Raw genomic sequence first — 18,291 nt, 5'->3', positions numbered from 1 at the left:
GGGGAGATGAGGTCATTTCGAATAGCAAGTTCAAAGCAGAAAAGGAGGGAGTGTTGTCATTATCATTTCAGCAGGAAAACTTAAGCTGAAAGGAGGCCCTGCTCAGAATTATATTTTTTATTCTTTTTTTCATTTTTAAGCTTAGCTTCCTAGGGGTCTCTCTTAGCTCAGCATAGCATACTGGTCAGTCAATTATTGGCCAGAGGTTTTGCTTAAACACCTTGAGCCAGTAGGACTTCCACCTTTTGCCAAGGGATCTGTGTGTAGGTTGGGGCATTCATGAAAAGTTCAGGCAGCTTACAAGTCTGCCCTGTCTTTTACTGTTTTCTTGTGTAAGGCCTCATATTCAGCCAGGTATGAATATTTAACTGGGGTCCTCTCCTTTCTCCTCTCTTTTTTTTTTTGTGATACAATACATTTATTGGCATTGAGAAATCAAAACTGGTTAGAAAAGAGTGGTGATGCTAAATTCCTCCCTTTTGGAATTGCACACCTATTTTGTTGTGATTTCTATATTGTTCTTGTGAAATAGGCATATTATAAAATTAATCATATTATAATTAGTTATTTTTTATATACTTTTTTTCCATTTCTCTCTTGATTGTGCATGCAGTCCTGTGCTGTACAGTGACTTACACATCTTCAGGAACAGGTGGGAGCTTATCAAAGCCCTCTATGGAAATCTTATTGCCCAGATCTCTCAGTTACCTTTTTGGCTTGGTGTATTACACGCACAGGCAGCTGAGGTGCTTGCTTTCCCTGTTTATCACCAAGATTGCTATTGTTTTTTACAGTGCCCTGGACTTGGGACTTCTTTGTTTATTTTTATTTTAAAAAGGAATTCTTTTCCTGTCTCAAGATAAGTTAAATAGTTGCTTAGTTTTTATACAGCCTTTTATCACTTTTTAACATTTTTTTTCTTTAATGAATTTATCTGGAATTTATGTGAGGCAAGGTTCTAACTTCACATTTCCTCCATAAATACTAAACCAATTTTCCCCACAACATTTATTAAAGAATTCTTCTCTTTCTTATTGATTTGTTGTGTTTCATTTAGCATATTTTAAGTTCTACTATATTAAGGTCTTTTTCAGTATTAATTGCTCTTAAAATATGATCTGTCAATTTTTGTACCAATATTACATTATTTAAGTTTATAATACATTTTGGTATCTAATAGGGTCAAGACCCTCTTGGCACTCTTCTTCAAAAATTTATATGCTATTCTAGCTCATTTGCTTTTCTTGATTAACTGAAGAATTATTCTGTCAAGTGAACAAAATTTGTTCTACTTTTCTACTTTTCTCTTTATATATTAGGATGGCACATGTTTAATCAAATTGAGGCAGTAGGGAGGAGGCAGGGCAAGATGGCAGCATAGTGAGGTATGGAATTTAGTTCATTCTCCAGAGCAGCTAGTAAATAGCTAGGAATGCTACAGAACAACTGCTGGGGAAACATCAGTGACTGGACAAACAGTGTACAACAGTCTGGACTAGGTGGACCAGCTGAGACCCCACACAGGTCTGTAAGTCCCCCAAACCACAGAGCAAAGCAGGTTGGTTTCCCAGGGGAAAAGAAAACAGACTTTACTAGCAGCAAGGGCTTAGCTCAAACAAGCTCTAATTGCAGAATTAATTAACAAATTCTGACTACTGAATATAGGCCCCTAGCACAGATAAGCCTGGAATAAGTACTAAAGGTACTTAGGAGTGTTTGTCCCCACAGAGAGGGGGCAGGGCTGACAGAAAGAAACGACAAACAACAACTAGAGGCTTTTTGAGCAGGATAGCACAAAATACTGGAAAATGTCTGGACCCCAAGAAAAGGGGGCATATAGAGCCTGGAGATACACACAGAGCCATGTACCAACTTAAGCTCTTGATTGGCAAACCTGAGTAGCAGGGGTCCAGATCTGAAAAATATTTTTTTTTGTTTTTTGACTTTTATTCTACTCTTTAACAGCTCATTAGATAGAACTGGAATCATTCTCAGACTCCAGCACTGCCCCAGGAAAGGGCAGAATTAAGCTTGTCTGAGAGACAAAATAACTAGTCAGGTGAAAGGAATTAATTCCCAAAAGGGTATATCTTCCCAAAGAGAGAGGTGGGGTCGAGCTGAAGTGGAATCTCTCCTTAAGGAATTCAGGCCCCAGGGACTGGAAAACTGAAGCATCCTACAACCTCACCTCTGTCTCAACCATGCCCCTGGCAGGGAGAGTCTGCTGAAATTAAAGGCACCACATCACTTTAAGTTGGTGGGAAGCCTCAGGCAGACAAGTGCCACAAGTTGGGCAGGATAGAAAAAGCACAGAGTCTGGAGGCTTCACAGGAATGTCTGACAACCTGATGAGTCTCGCTCTCAAGGAAAACTGATGGTGGCTACTCTTTCCTCCTGAGACGTGGGCCTGTGTGGCTGGGAAAATCTGACTGGGGTCTATAATGTCTGAGGAGACCCTCCTCAAAAAAAAAAAAGCTCCATATAGACAGGGCAAGAAACAGAAAAACAAGAACTGAAAAATTCTGATCAGTTAAACAGAACCTATACTAGAGGTCTAGAACAAGCTGAACTGAATGTCAAAGAACAGATAGAGAACAAAGCCGTCCAGCAAGAAAATCCTAGGTAAAAAAAAGGAGGGGAAACAATCTCCATAATAAACTAAGGAAATCAAATACCTGGGTGCCATAAAAAAATAACAAATCATACTAGGAAAATCAAAGACACGGCCCAATCAAAAGAACAAATCAATACTTCAAATGAGATACAGGAGTTGGAACAACTAATTCAGGATGTTCAAACAGACATGGAAAATCTCATCAAAAACCAAATCAACAAGTTAAGGGAGGACATAAAGAAGACACTGGGTGAACAAAAAGAAGAACTCTTTTAGATTGAGGGATATCACTTATTACTGTTATTAGGGCTGGTTCTAAGAGTAGCTCCTACTTCCTGTCTCATCTCCTTTACAATATGCTGCTACTTATCTGTTGTACTCTGCAAAATCAGATCACAAAATTGCCAGAAATGTGGCCAGATAAAAAATAAATAGGCTGAGGAAGAGCCTAAGGGGTTCTCTTTGGTGGAAGTATATAGAATCTATTAAACTATTGCAGTATAGTCTTTGTGATAGCTGTTACAGCTGTTCATAAGCCATTTGTATTTACTTTCATATTCCTGGATATGTTTCAGATAACCCAAAGAACAAATAAATATGAAAATGAGCTATTACTATAATTTCTAGAAAGAAGATAAAGAAAATGTGCAATTCCAGGGTTACTCAATGAGACAATGCAGAGCTATGTATGGTCCAGGAATAGGTTAGAAAGTAGAAAGAATAAATGCTTATCCATTATTCTCATTGGGAAAACAACTTAAAATGACCTATCTCAATGACAAGGCAATTAGTAATGAATATATATTGAGTACTTCTTATGTACTAGGCCCCTGTATGCATTAGCTTAATCCTTAAACAGATCTGAAATGTAGGAATCATCAAACCCTCTTATAAGTGAGGATATTGATGCTCAAAAAGGTTAAGTGACTTATCCAAAATGGAAATTGTCAGAGCCAGAATTCAAACTAAGGTCTGTCTGGTTCCAAAGCTCAATGCTCTATAACCTTCAAAAATCCTCTCTGGTGACTTGTAGGTACTGACCTTCTTTTTGCATCAGAACTAACTTACTTCCTTTATATCAGCAAATAAACAATTTAAATATATAATAGGAAATAGAATACCATCCATAATCACAACAATATATATCAAGGACCTAGGAATCAACTTAATTTAAAATGCAGAAAACTTCTGTGGGGAAAGAAACAACTCTATTAACACATAAAGGAAGAGACCTTAGTAAATTTTTATTGATAGAAAGATTTAATGTTATAAAGATGCCAGTTCTCCCCAGATTAACCTATAAATTCAATTCAATTTCAAAAATCTTATGATTTTGTGGAAACTTGACTGATTCTAAATTTTATATGGAAGAATAAAGGTTCATAAGGTTCAAGAACAGCTATTTCAATTTTGAAAAAAAAAGAAAAGCCGAGATCAGAGATTTGCCCCACCTGATATTAAGGCAAATTACAAACCCTTAATAAGTAAAATAATGTGATACTGACAAGAAATCAAATAGGCAATGGAACAAAGTAGAATCCAGGAATGGGCTCATGCATATATAGGAACCAGAACATAGAAAATGTGGTAATATAAATTAGTGGAGTTGGGAAACTGGCTCATTATGTAGAGAAAATAAAATTGGATCCTTTCTCACAGCAAATATTAAATAAATACCTAATATTTTAAAGCTCTAACATGGAAGACAACACAAAAGTATTAGAATAAAAATGTAGAAAAATATCTTTATGACCCAGAGGTAAGGAAGAATTTATTAAAAACCACAAAAGCACATACCATAAAAGTACAAATGGGGCAGTGCAATGGTGGCTTAGTGGCAGAATTCTCACCTGCCATGCTGGAGACCCGGGTTTGATTCCCGGAGCCTGTCCATGTAAAAAAAAAAAAAAAAAAAAAAGTACAAATGGATAGGTTTGATTAAATATAAATTAAGTACTTCTTATTTAGGGGTAAAAGTGTACTGATATCTTCAATTTACTTGGAAATGAATCACAAAAGATGGATAAATGGATGGACAGATATGTGGGATAAAACAAGTACAGTAAAATGTTAATTGTAGATTAGGTGGTGATCATATGAGTGTTCACTGTACAATTCTTCCAACTTTTCTGTATATATAAAATTCATAATAACAAAAGCTTGGGGGAAATTAAATATTTGTGTTCATCAAATGATACCATACACATCATTTTAAAAATTGCAATCAACTGGAAAACATATTTGATATAAACAGCAAATATATCTGCTGTGTATATATACATACATGTGTACATATATACAAACACATATCTAAGCAGGAACTTCTGTAATCAGCAAGAAAAAGACAAGTAACCCAATAGAAAATGGACAACATATATAAATAGGTCCTTTAGAGACTCAGAAAACTCAGATGGCTATTAAGCTTATAAACAGAAGATCAATCTCATCTACAGCCAAATAAAAACAAATTAAAATAAAAGATAGTACCTGAAATCTACTGGATAGGCAAAAATTAAGAAGTTGTATGATATTAAGCACTGGCAATAATGAGAGGAAGTGGGAATGCTTAGGCACTGTTCATAAATTCTAGATTATAGCAATGTGGCAATATTTAGCAAAAAATCTATATGCATATTTTACAGAATGCAGAAATTCTACTTCTGGGTATATACTTCAGATAAACTGACACAGAACATGAAGTGACATCTACTTAGATATTCCTTGCAGCACTGTCTATAATACCAAAGAACTATAAATAATCATCCATCAATCAAATGAAATACTGATATTAGTATTTGATAGAACACAATCAAGCAGTAAAGAAGAATGAACCATATATGAATATAGACCAATCTTAAAAACAACCAAGTGAAAAAAAAGGAAGAAACAAATTGAGACAAACAACCCAAAACATTTGTTACAAAAAGGAAAAAAAAATTTACACATACAAACAATAGCACAGACTGTTCATGGATGCATGTATGTCTAAATAAATCTATGGAAGATGGCTTGGAAGGACACACATCAAATACCCAAGAGTGAATGACTATGGGTGGAGAGGAAAGGGAATTGGATCAAGAATTAGGACTGAAGGGGACAAAATTAAAGTAAAACAAATATAAAACAGGGGCCATGTATGAACTAATAATAACAGAGGAGACCGAGGACAGGATAAACTGAGATCATTATAGCATCAGTTTCAGTGTTTCTGAAGTCTAACCTAAACATGAAACAAAAATCTCATCTCAAAACACCATAAAAATACCTGCTTAAGGGATATGTCAAAAGGTAAAGGATAAAAGACTGGCCACCTCCCTGTCATATGGCTTACCGGAGTACACAGCACATGAGCAGTAGATGAGTGGGGACATTAGCTGGATTGAGCATACTGGGTGTGTCTGACTTCATACAGGCCAGGAAGGCCCGCATCCTTCTGTTCTTGTCCTCAACTGCTTTGCCTAGCCAGAGTTTCTTGAGGTTTGGGCAAGTCCATTCCCGAAATGTCAGTGCAGACACCAGCTCAGGGGTTTGAGGTGATTTCCCTTTATAGGCAGACCATTCTTTAAGGATCACTGAAGGAACTGGAAAACAGAAATTGAGGAAAAATAGGCTCTAGAGAATCTCTGAGCATTTCTGAAGTTGGCCAATTTTCAGGATCTATCACATTTCAACACATTTTTTCATGTAACTATAATTTTTATTACTGTTAGCAGCAGCAAGAGCAGGAGTAGTAAGCATTAACTGATATGTGGTAAGTACTTTATTAATCCTCAAGAGGGCAAATATTATGACCATATAATCACTAAATCAAGGCCCAAGGTCACACAGCTTTTATTTACTTTGAAACTCATTTCTTAAGTAGATGAACCAGGTTAGGCAGGGAAAAAAGTTCAAAGAACAATTAGGCTAATATCTGGCTCCATAACAGACTATAGGACACCCCAAAAGACTTCAAAGAATTTCAAGAAATTCTCAAAAAGCCAACATCTTCTAGATTTACAAAGGTGTAAAAGACAAGGAAAACATGCACTTTTAGTACACCTCAGGCTCCTTAAGTTCTGGCATCTACTCAATTACCCAAGCTAGAAACACAGACTCCTCTCTCTCTTTAACCTTCCACATATTTGATTATTACCAAGGTCCTGTTGATTCTCTTTATCATCCCTTATATCAGTCTCCTTTACTCCATCACAATTACTATAGTAGTTCAGATCTTATCTTCCTTCACCTGAACCATTACAAGTGTCTCCTGACTATTGTCACTGCCTTCATCCCATCTGATCTTCATCCCTCTCATACGCATGCTCCACAACCACTCTTTTAAAAAAAACTTTTTTTTCAATTAATTATAGATTCACAGGATGTTGCAAAGATAGTAGAGAGCGCTCTCTGTAATCCTCACCCATGTTTCCCCAATGGCTCTATCTTAAATAATTATAGTACAGGGTGGACCATGGTGGCTCAGTAGGCAAAGTTATCGCCTGCCATGCCGGAGACCTGGGTTCAATTCCTGGTGCCTGCCCATGCCAAAAATAAATGAATAAATAAATAGTCATAGTATAATATCAAAACCAGAAAACTGACATTAGTATAATATATGTGCATAGTTCTATGTCATTTCATCACGTGTAGATTTGTATAACCCTGTCACAATCAAGACTAGAACTATTCTATGACCACAAAGATCTCCCTTGTGTTACTCCTTTATAATCATATCCAACACACTCCCCAGCACCATCCCTAATCCGTGGCAACCATTAATCTGTCCTCCATCTACAACTTTATCATTTTGAGAATGTCATATAAATGGAATCATTACTGTATGTAACCTTCTGAGACTGGCATTTTTCACTTAACATAAAGCCCTTGAGATCCACCCAAGTTGTATGTATCAATAGTCTCTACCTTTTTATTGCTGAGTAGTATTGCATGGTGTTTTAGTTTTCCTAGGCTGCTCTAAGCAAATACCATGAAAATGTCCAATTTGAGGCACTGATGCTTTGTCCCTGAAGACTGGTTCCTGGCAATTCTTGGCTCCTCTGTCATATAGCAAGACACATGGCAGTGTCTGGTGGTCTCTCCCTTCTCTTCTGGGTTTTGCTGATTTCAGCTTCTTGCTTCCATGGCTTTCTCTCTGAATTTCATTCTCTTTTAAAGGATGCCAATCATAGAATTAAGATTGGCACCATCTTAACTGAGGTGGGTCACACCTTAACTGAGGCAGCCTCATCAAAATGTCCTATTTACAAAGGGTTCACACCCACAGGAATGGATTAACTTTAAGAACGTGTTTTCAATGTGACTGCCTAATTGTGAAAACCTTGTGTCTGATGGTCCTTTTATCTAGGGTATGGACAGATGAATAAAAACATATGGATAAAAATAAATTAATAATGGGGGAACAAAGGGTAAAATAAATTGAGTAGATGGAAATACTAGTGGTCAATGAGAGGGAGGAGTGAGGGGTATGGTATGCGTGAATTTTTTCTTTTTTCTTTTTATTTCTTTTTCTGGAATGATGCAAATGTTCTAAAAATTGATCATGGTGATGAATACATAACCATGTGATGATATTGTAAGTCGCTGATTGTACACCATGTATGGAATGTATGTATGAGAAGATTTCTCAATAAACATATTTTTAAGAAAAGAGAACATGTTTTTCTAGAGTACACACAGTTCTAAATCATCACAGTATGGATGTACCACAGTTTGTTTAACCATTCACCCATTGAATATTTCCAGTTTAGGGCTGTTTCCAGTTTGGGACTATTACAAATAAAGCTGCTATAAATATTCCATGACAAGTTTCTACATGAAAATAAGTCTTCATTTCTCTGGGATAAATGACTAGGAGTGTTAACTACTGGTCATATGGTAAGTCAATTTTTAGCTTTGGAAGGAACCGGAAATTATTTTCCAGGGTGGCTGCAGGATTTTACATTCCCACTAGACACTTTATGAGTGATCCAGTGTTTCCATATCCTCTCTAGCATGTGGTAATATCACTATCATTCATTTTAGCCATTCTGATAGGCATGGGTATCTCATTGTGATTTTAATTTACATTTCTGTAATAGTGATACTTAATATCTTTTCAGTGTTTATTTGCGATCTTTATATTTTTAGTGAAATGGCCGTGTATGTTTTTTGCCTATTTTCCAATTGGATTTTTTTAACATTTTTTATTGTGAAACATAACATATATACAAAAAAGCAATAAATTTCTAAGTATGTTTTAACAAGTAGTTATAGACCAAATCTCAAAGTTTAGTATGGGTTACAGTTTCACAATTTCAGGTATTTCCTTCTAGCTGCTCCAAGAAATTGGAGACTAAAAGAAATGTCAATAAAATGATTCAGCAGTCATATGCATTTGTTAAATCCTATCTACTCTGTTATAACTTCTCCTTCTCCTTTGATCTTTTTACCAATCATTATGGGTATTTGGGCTCTGCCCTTTCTACCTTTTTCATGTTGGAAAGGAGTGTTGATAATATAGGATAGGGGGATGGAACTAGTTGAGGTTCTTGGACAGGATGGTCCCTTCAGGACTTATCTGGCCTAGGAAACTCCTAGAGGTTATAAGTTTCTGGAAAGTAAACTTAATACATGAAACTTTTGTAGAATATCAGATAGAGCCCTGGATGTTCTTTAGGGTTAGCAGGAATGTTGTTGCTTGGGGGTTGACAAAAGATAGATTGTTTTTTAAATGTTCAATTCTAAGAGTACTTTATATATTCTAGTTACTAGCCTAAATATGTGGTACTTGTTTGCCTATGGAGGTCGAATTGCTCCAGTTCTATTTGTGGAAAAGACTATCTTTCCTACAATAAAGTGCTTTTGCAGCTCTGTCAAAAATCATTTGGCTGTTAAGGACACCCAAATCAATAGGCCAAGCCCTTGATATTGAGGCTTGCTCTTGTGAACCTTATGTTTGTCGCAGAAAAGTTTAGCCTACCTATAGGTATGCCTAAGAGTCACCTCTGGAGGACCTCTTTTGCTGCTCAGATGTGGCCTTTCTCTCTCTAAGCCCAACTCTGCAAATGAAACAGTTGCTCTCCCTGCTACATGGGACATGACATCCAGGGGTGAACATGACTCCCTGGCGACATGGGAGAAGAACCCCACGGATGAGCCTGGCCCTGGCACCATGAGATCAACAATGCCATCCTGACCAAAAGGGGGAAAAAGTATAACAAATAAGGTATCACTGGCTGAGAAACTTCAAATAGAGTCGAGAGGCTACACTGGAGGCCAATCTTATGCATGCTTCAGTTAGACACTGCTACCTATCATAGCTTGCCAAACCCCAACCAAAACCATTCCTGCCAATCCTAAAGAATACCTAGGGCATTATATAAGATTCTACAAAGGCTCCATGCACTAGGGTAATTCTCCAAAACCTACAATCTCCAGATGGGTCCCTGGACCAGATAAGTCCTGAAATGCAGAGGGGCCAGCCCTTCTAGAACATCAACTAGTTCCATCCCCCATCCCATATATATCAACAGCCACTTCCAAAATGAAGAAGTTCGAATGGCCATAGCCCAAATACCCCTAAAGAGTGGGAGAAAGATCACAGATGATGGCAGAGTTATACAGAGAAGATAGGATTTAACAAATGAGTATGACTGCTGAATGTTCCAAGAAATGATCATGATGATGAATATGCAACCATGTGATGATATTGTGAATTACCGATTATATATGTAGAATGGAATGATCAAAATAGGAATGTTTGTGTTTGGTATTTTTTGGTATTTAAAAAATAAAATAAAATAAAATTTTAAAAATGAGTATGACGGCTGAATCATTATATTGATATTTCTGTTGGTCTCCAGTGTCTTGGAGCAGCTAGAAGAAAAAAATTGTGGAACTGTAACCCATACAAAACTTTAAAATGTATTCTATAACTACTTGTTAAAATGTGCTTGGGGACTTCCTGGAAGATGGCGGCTTAGTAAGACGCGCGGATCTTAGTTTCTTCTTCAGGACACCTACTAGGGGAGTAGAAACGATACAGAAAGCGCCCAAAGCCACAACAGAGATAAAAAAGACAGCGTACCCCATCCTGGAACGGCTGGCTGGCTGAGAGAAGCAGCTCGGGTGAGATTCCCGAGGCGCGCGGGCCTTACCGGGCGGGGTAGCAAGCGGCCGGAGTTACTCCCTTCCCCCTTCCCGGGCCGGCTGGGAGAATTGGAGAGGTGGTCCCCTGAAACCAAGGCGACTGGCGCCCACACCACGCGCAGCCCCCGGACCAACTGAGAGAATTGGATCGGAAACCCCCAGGCCGCGGAGAACGGTGACCCCGTGACTCCCGGGGAACGTGCACTCTCTCGGGCGGGCCGCTGCCGCTGGCGCCCTCCCGCCACGCTTGTTGCCCAGGGCTGACTAGGAAATTCGGACGGGCTCTTTCCCTGGCTGCGGCGATCAGCAACCCTCCCTGCGTTCGGACACCCTCCCTGCGTTCGGACCCGGGGCCGGCTCAAGCCGCTTCGGCTAGCGAAGCCCCAGGACGGCGAGAGTTTTCCAAAGTTTAAGGTCCCACAGCACCTTTTACTGGTGGGACCCGCAGACAAACGTGTGCCACGAGCGCCACCTACTGGGCAGGATAAGAAAAACAGAACCCAGAGATTTCACAGAAAAATATTACAACCTTGCTGGGTCCAACACCAAGAGAAATCTGAATAAATGCCCAGACGCCAGCAGCAGAAGATAACTGTCCACGCTCAAAAGATTGAGAATATGGCTCAGTCAAAGGAACAAACCAATAGCTCAAATGAGACACAAGAGCTGAGACAACTAATGCTGAATATACGAACAGAAATGGAAAACCTCTTCAAAAATGAAATCGATAAATTGAGGGAGGACATGAAGAGGACATGGGCTGAACATAAAGAAGAAATAGAAAAACTGAAAAAACAAATCGCAGAACTTATGGAAGTGAAGGATAAAGTAGCAAACATAGAAAAAATAATGGATAGCTACAATGATAGATTTAAAGAGACAGAAGATAGAATTAGTGATTTGGAGGATGGAACATCTGAATTCCAAAAAGAAACAGAAACTATCGGGAAAAGAATGGAAAAATTTGAACAGGGTATCAGGGAACTCAAGGACAATATGAACCGCACAAATATACGTGTTGTGGGTGTCCCAGAAGGAGAAGAGAAGGGAAAAGGAGGAGAAAAACTAATGGAAGAAATTTTCACTGAAAATTTCCCAACTCTTATGAAAGACCTAAAATTACAGATCCAAGAAGTGCAGCGCACCCCAAAGAGATTAGACCCAAATAGGCGTTCTCCAAGACACTTACTAGTTAGAATGTCAGAGGTCAAAGAGAAAGAGAAGATCTTGAAAGCAGCAAGAGAAAAACAATCCATTACATACAAGGGAAACCCAATAAGACTTTGTGTAGATTTCTCAGCAGAAACCATGGAAGCTAGAAGACAGTGGGATGATATATTTAAAATACTAAAAGAGAAAAACTGCCAACCAAGACTCCTATATCCAGCAAAATTATCCTTCAAAAATGAGGGAGAAATTAAAACATTCTCAGACAAAAAGTCACTGAAAGAATTTGTGACCAAGAGACCAGCTCTGCAAGAAATACTAAAGGGAGCACTAGAGTCAGATACAAAAAGACAGAAGAGAGAGATATGGAAAAGAGTGTAGAAAGAAGGAAAATCAGATATGATATATATAATACAAAAGGCAAAATGTTAGAGGAAAATATTATCCAAACAGTAATAACACTAAATGTCAATGGACTGAATTCCCCAATCAAAAGACATAGATTGGCAGAATGGATTAAAAAACAGGATCCTTCAATATGCTGTCTACAGGAAACACATTTTAGACCCAAAGATAAACATAGGTTGAAAGTGAAAGGTTGGGAAAAGATATTTCATGCAAATAACAACCAGAAAAGAGCAGGAGTGGCTATACTAATATCCAACAAATTAGACTTCAAATGTAAAACAGTTAAAAGAGACAAAGAAGGACACTATATACTAATAAAAGGAACAATTAAACAAGAAGAAATAACAATCATAAATATTTACGCACCGAACCAGAATGCCCCAAAATACGTGAGGAATACACTGCAAACACTGAAAAGGGAAATAGACTCATATACCATAATAGTTGGAGACTTCAACTCACCACTCTCATCAAGGGACAGAACATCTAGACAGAGGATCAACAAAGAAATAGAGAATCTGAATATTACTATAAATGAACTAGACTTAATAGACATTTATAGGACATTACATCCCACAACAGCAGGATACACCTTTTTCTCAAGTGCTCATGGATCATTCTCAAAGATAGACCATATGCTGGGTCACAAAGCAAGTCTTAACAAATTTAAAAAGATTGAAATCTTACACAACACTTTCTCGGACCATAAAGGAATGATGTTGGAAATCAATAATAGGCAGAGTGCCAGAAAATTCACAAATACGTGGAGGCTCAACAACACACTCCTAAACAACGACTGGGTCAAAGAAGAAATTGCAAGAGAAATTAGCAAATACCTCGAGGCGAATGAAAATGAAAACACAACATATCAAAACTTATGGGACGCAGCAAAGGCAGTGCTAAGAGGGAAATTTATTGCTCTAAATGCCTATATCAGAAAAGAAGAAAAGGCAAAAATTCAGGAATTAACTATCCATTTGGAAGAACTGGAGAAAGAACAGCAAGCTAACCCCAAAGCAAGCAAAAGGAAAGAAATAACAAAGATTAGAGCACAAATAAATGAAATTGAAAACATGAAAACAATAGAGAAAATCAATAAGGCCAGAAGTTGGTTCTATGAGAAAATCAATAAGATTGATGGGCCCTTAGCAAGATTGACAAAAAGAAGAAGAGAGAGGATGCAAATAAATAAGATCAGAAATGGAAGAGGAGACATAACTACTGACCTCACAGAAATAAAGGAGGTAATAACAGGATACTATGAACAACTTTACGCTAATAAATACAACAATTTAGAGGAAATGGACGGGTTCCTGGAAAGACATGAACAACCAACTTTGACTCAAGAAGACATAGATGACCTCAACAAACCAATCACAAGTAAAGAAATTGAATTAGTCATTCAAAAGCTTCCTAAAAAGAAAAGTCCAGGACCAGATGGCTTCACATGTGAATTCTACCAAACGTTCCAGAAAGAATTAGTACCAATTCTCTTCAAACTCTTCAAAAAAATCGAAGTGGAGGGAAAACTACCTAATTCATTCTATGAAGCCAACATCACCCTCATACCAAAACCAGGCAAAGATATTACAAAAAAAGAAAACTACAGACCAATCTCTCTAATGAATACAGATGCAAAAATCCTCAATAAAATTCTAGCAAATCGTATCCAACAACACATTAAAAGAATTATACATCATGACCAAGTAGGATTCATCCCAGGTATGCAAGGATGGTTCAACATAAGAAAATCAATTAATGTAATACACCATATCAACAAATCAAAGCAGAAAAATCACATGATCATCTCAATTGATGCAGAGAAGGCATTCGACAAGATTCAACATCCTTTCCTGTTGAAAACACTTCAAAAGATAGGAATACAAGGGAACTTCCTTAAAATGATAGAGGGAATATATGAAAAACCCACAGCTAATATCATCCTCAATGGGGAAAAATTGAAAACTTTCCCCCTAAGATCAGGAACAAGACAAGGATGTCCACTATCACCACTATTATTCAACATTGTGTTGGAGGTTCTAGCCAGAGCAATTAGACAAGAAAAAGAAATACAAGGCATCAAAATTGGAAAGGAAGAAGTAAAACTATCACTGTTTGCAGACGATATGATACTATACGTCGAAAACCCGGAAAAATCCACAACAAAACTACTAGAGCTAATAAATGAGTACAGCAAAGTAGCAGGTTACAAGATCAACATTCAAAAATCTGTAGCATTTCTATACACTAGTAATGAACAAGCTGAGGGGGAAATCAAGAAACGAATCCCATTTACAATTGCAACTAAAAGAATAAAATACCTAGGAATAAATTTAACTAAAGAGACAAAAAACCTATATAAAGAAAACTACAAAAAACTGCTAAAAGAAATCACAGAAGACCTAAATAGATGGAAGGGCATACCGTGTTCATGGATTGGAAGACTAAATATAGTTAAGATGTCAATCCTACCTAAATTGATTTACAGATTCAATGCAATACCAATCAAAATCCCAACAACTTATTTTTCAGAAATAGAAAAACCAATAAGCAAATTTATCTGGAAGGGCAGGGTGCCCCGAATTGCTAAAAACATCTTGAGGAAAAAAAACGAAGCTGGAGGTCTCGCGCTGCCTGACTTTAAGGCATATTATGAAGCCACAGTGGTCAAAACAGCATGGTATTGGCATAAAGATAGATATATCGACCAATGGAATCGAATAGAGTGCTCAGATATAGACCCTCTCATCTATGGACATTTGATCTTTGATAAGGCAGTCAAGCCAACTCACCTGGGACAGAGCAGTCTCTTCAATAAATGGTGCCTAGAGAACTGGATATCCATATGCAAAAGAATGAAAGAAGACCCATCTCTCACACCCTATACAAAAGTTAACTCAAAATGGATCAAAGATCTAAACATTAGGTCTAAGACCATAAAACAGTTAGAGGAAAATGTTGGGAGATATCTTATGGATCTTACAACTGGAGGCGGTTTTATGGACCTTAAACCTAAAGCAAGAGCACTGAAGAAGGAAATAAATAAATGGGAACTCCTCAAAATTAAACACTTTTGTGCATCAAAGAACTTCATCAAGAAAGTAGAAAGACAGCCTTCACAATGGGAGACAATATTTGGAAATGATATATCAGATAAAGGTCTAGTATCCAGAATTTATAAAGAGATTGTTCATCTCAACAACAAAAAGACAGCCAACCCAATTACAAAATGGGAAAAAGACTTGAACAGACACCTCTCAGAAGAGGAAATACGGATGGCCAAGAGGCACATGAAGAGATGCTCAATGTCCCTGGCCATTAGAGAAATGCAAATCAAAACCACAATGAGATATCATCTCACACCCACCAGAATGGCCATTATCAACAAAACAGAAAATGACAAGTGCTGGAGAGGATGCGGAGAAAGAGGCACACTTATCCACTGTTGGTGGGAATGTCAAAGGGTGCAACCACTGTGGAAGGCAGTTTGGCGGTTCCTCAAAAAGCTGAATATAGAATTGCCATACGACCCAGCAATACCATTGCTAGGTATCTACTCAAAGGACTTAAGGGCAAAGACACAAACGGACATTTGCACACCAATGTTTATAGCAGCATTATTTACAATTGCAAAGAGATGGAAACAGCCAAAATCTCCATCAGCAGAAGAGTGGCTAAACAAACTGTGGTATATACATACGATGGAATATTATGCAGCTTTAAGACAAGATAAACTTATGAACCATGTAATAACATGGATGGACCTAGAGAATATTATGCTGAGTGAATCCAGCCAAAAACTAAAGGACAAATACTGTATGGTCCCACTGATGTGAACGGACATTCGAGAATAAACTTGAAATATGTCATTGGTAACAGAGTTCAGCAGGAGTTAGAAACAGGGTAAGACAATGGGTAATTGAAGCTGAAGGGATACAGACTGTGCAACAGGACTAGATACAAAAACTCAAAAATGGACAGCACAATAATACCTAATTGTAAAGTAATCATGTTAAAACACTGAATGAAGCTGCATCTGAGCTATAGGTTTTTGTTTTGTTTTGTTTTGATTTTACTATTATTACTTTTATTTTTTTCTCTATATTAACATTCTATATCTTTTTCGGTTATGTTGCTAGTTCTTCTAAACCAATGCAAATGTACTAAGAAATGATGATCATGCATCTATGTGATGATGTTAAGAATTAATGATTGCATGTGTAGAATGGTATGATCTCTAAATGTTGGGTTAATTTCTTTTTTTCCGTTTATTAAAAAAAAAAAAAAGAGAGAAGGGATAATTGGAGATGAAGGGATACAGACTGTACAACGGGACTGGATATAAAAACTCAGAAATGGACAGCACAATACTACCCAATTGTAATGCAATTATGTTAAAACACTGAATGAAGCTGCATGTGAGGTATAGGTTTTTTGTTTTTGTTTTTTTTTGTTTTTTTTTTCTTTCTATTATTGTTTTAATTCTTATTCTGTTGTCTTTTTATTTCTTTTTCTAAATCGATGCAAATGTACTAAGAAATGATGAATATGCAACTATGTGATGTTATTAAGAATTACTGATTGTACATGTAGATTGGAATGATTTCTAATTGTTTTGTTAATTCTTTTTTTAATTAATAAAAAAAAAGTTAATAGCAAAAAAAAAAAAAATGTGCTTGGAAATTTATAGCTTTTTTGTATATATGTCATATTTCACAATAAAAGAAAGTTTTAAAAAATCAGTTGGCTGTAGTTCTGTAGGGCTATTTCTGGGTTTTCCATTCTGTTCCATTGAGCTATCCATCCCTCTTCCAATACTACACAGTGTTGATCACGTAGTTACATAATGAATCTTGTAATCAGGTTGGGTGATTGCTCTTTATTAATTATTCTTTTTCAAAATTGTGTTAGCTATACTAGTTCTTTTGCCTTTCCATATGTCTTTGTTTGAAAGAACTGCTATGACAAAACACCACAAACTGATTGGCTTAAACAACATGAATTTACTGTCTCACAGTTTTTGGAGGCTGTAAGTCCAACATCAAGGTATCACCAGGCTATGGTTTCTCCTGGTTTTGGGAGCATTCTGGTCATGGCTTGCCAGCAATTCTTTACTTTTTTTGGCTTGTAGATGCATCTCTGCCTCTGTCACGTGGCACTCCTTCTCTGACTTCTTTTAATTCAGTATACTGAATTTCCTCTACTTATATAAACTTTGGCCATATTGCATAAAGGCCCACCCTGATTCAATTAGGCCCCATCCAAATAGGATCTTTGAAAGTCCTATTTACAAATGAATTCACATACACTGGTCCAGGGATTACTACTTGAACAAGTCTTTGTGGGGGACATGTGTCCATCTCCCATATAAATATCAGAATTATCTTGTCTATATTTATAAAAAATCTTGCTGGGATTTGGATAGGAATTGAGTTAACCCTACATATCAATTTGAGGAGAACTGACATCTATACTATGTTGAGTCTTCCAGTATATCCCTCCATTTATTTAAATCTTTGGTTTTTCTCATCAGCATTTTGTAGTTTTCAGCATACAAGAACTATACATGTTCTGTTAGATTTAGTTATAAGTATCTCATTTTTTGAGTGATTTTAAATGGTATTGTATTTTAAATTTTGGTTTCCACAGGTTCATCATTAGCATATAAAAATACCATAGATCTTTGTATGTTGATTTTGTATCCTGGGATGTTACTAAACTCACTTATTATTTCTAGAAATTTTTTGTAAGTTTCTTGGGATTTTCTACATAAATTATCATGCCTTCTGCAAAAAGGGGCAATTTTATTTCTACCTTTCTAATATATATACCTTTTATTTCATTTTCTTATCTTACTGAGCTTGCCAGCATTCCCAGTATTATGTTGAGAAGCAGTGGTAGAACAAACATTTTGGCACTGTTCCCTATTTTAGGGGAGAAACGTTCAGTCACAGTTTTGTGTAGATGTTCTT

The 18,291-nt window shown here is 36.9% G+C and overlaps 1 protein-coding gene across 5 annotated transcripts in view; it reads right to left on the bottom strand.

The window, feature by feature from the left end:
• The window catches only part of FAM120C (family with sequence similarity 120 member C), a 142,232-nt gene that overhangs the window by 37,566 nt on the left and 86,375 nt on the right, over positions 1-18,291 (bottom strand). For 4 of the 5 annotated variants that reach the window (XM_077145923.1, XM_077145921.1, XM_077145922.1 and 1 more), the window contains exon 10: positions 5,946-6,195. In XM_077145923.1, the coding sequence (XP_077002038.1) occupies positions 5,946-6,195 (250 nt within the window). Of the gene's footprint in view, positions 1-5,945; positions 6,196-18,291 lie in introns of those variants that run through there. The other variant, XM_077145926.1, reaches the window with a different exon arrangement.

Source organism: Tamandua tetradactyla, chromosome X (assembly GCF_023851605.1).
Source record: "Tamandua tetradactyla isolate mTamTet1 chromosome X, mTamTet1.pri, whole genome shotgun sequence".
Taxonomy (NCBI): domain Eukaryota; kingdom Metazoa; phylum Chordata; class Mammalia; order Pilosa; family Myrmecophagidae; genus Tamandua; species Tamandua tetradactyla.
The sequence above is the reverse complement of the archived record's forward strand: the minus strand, read 5'-3'. Positions and strand labels throughout refer to the sequence as shown.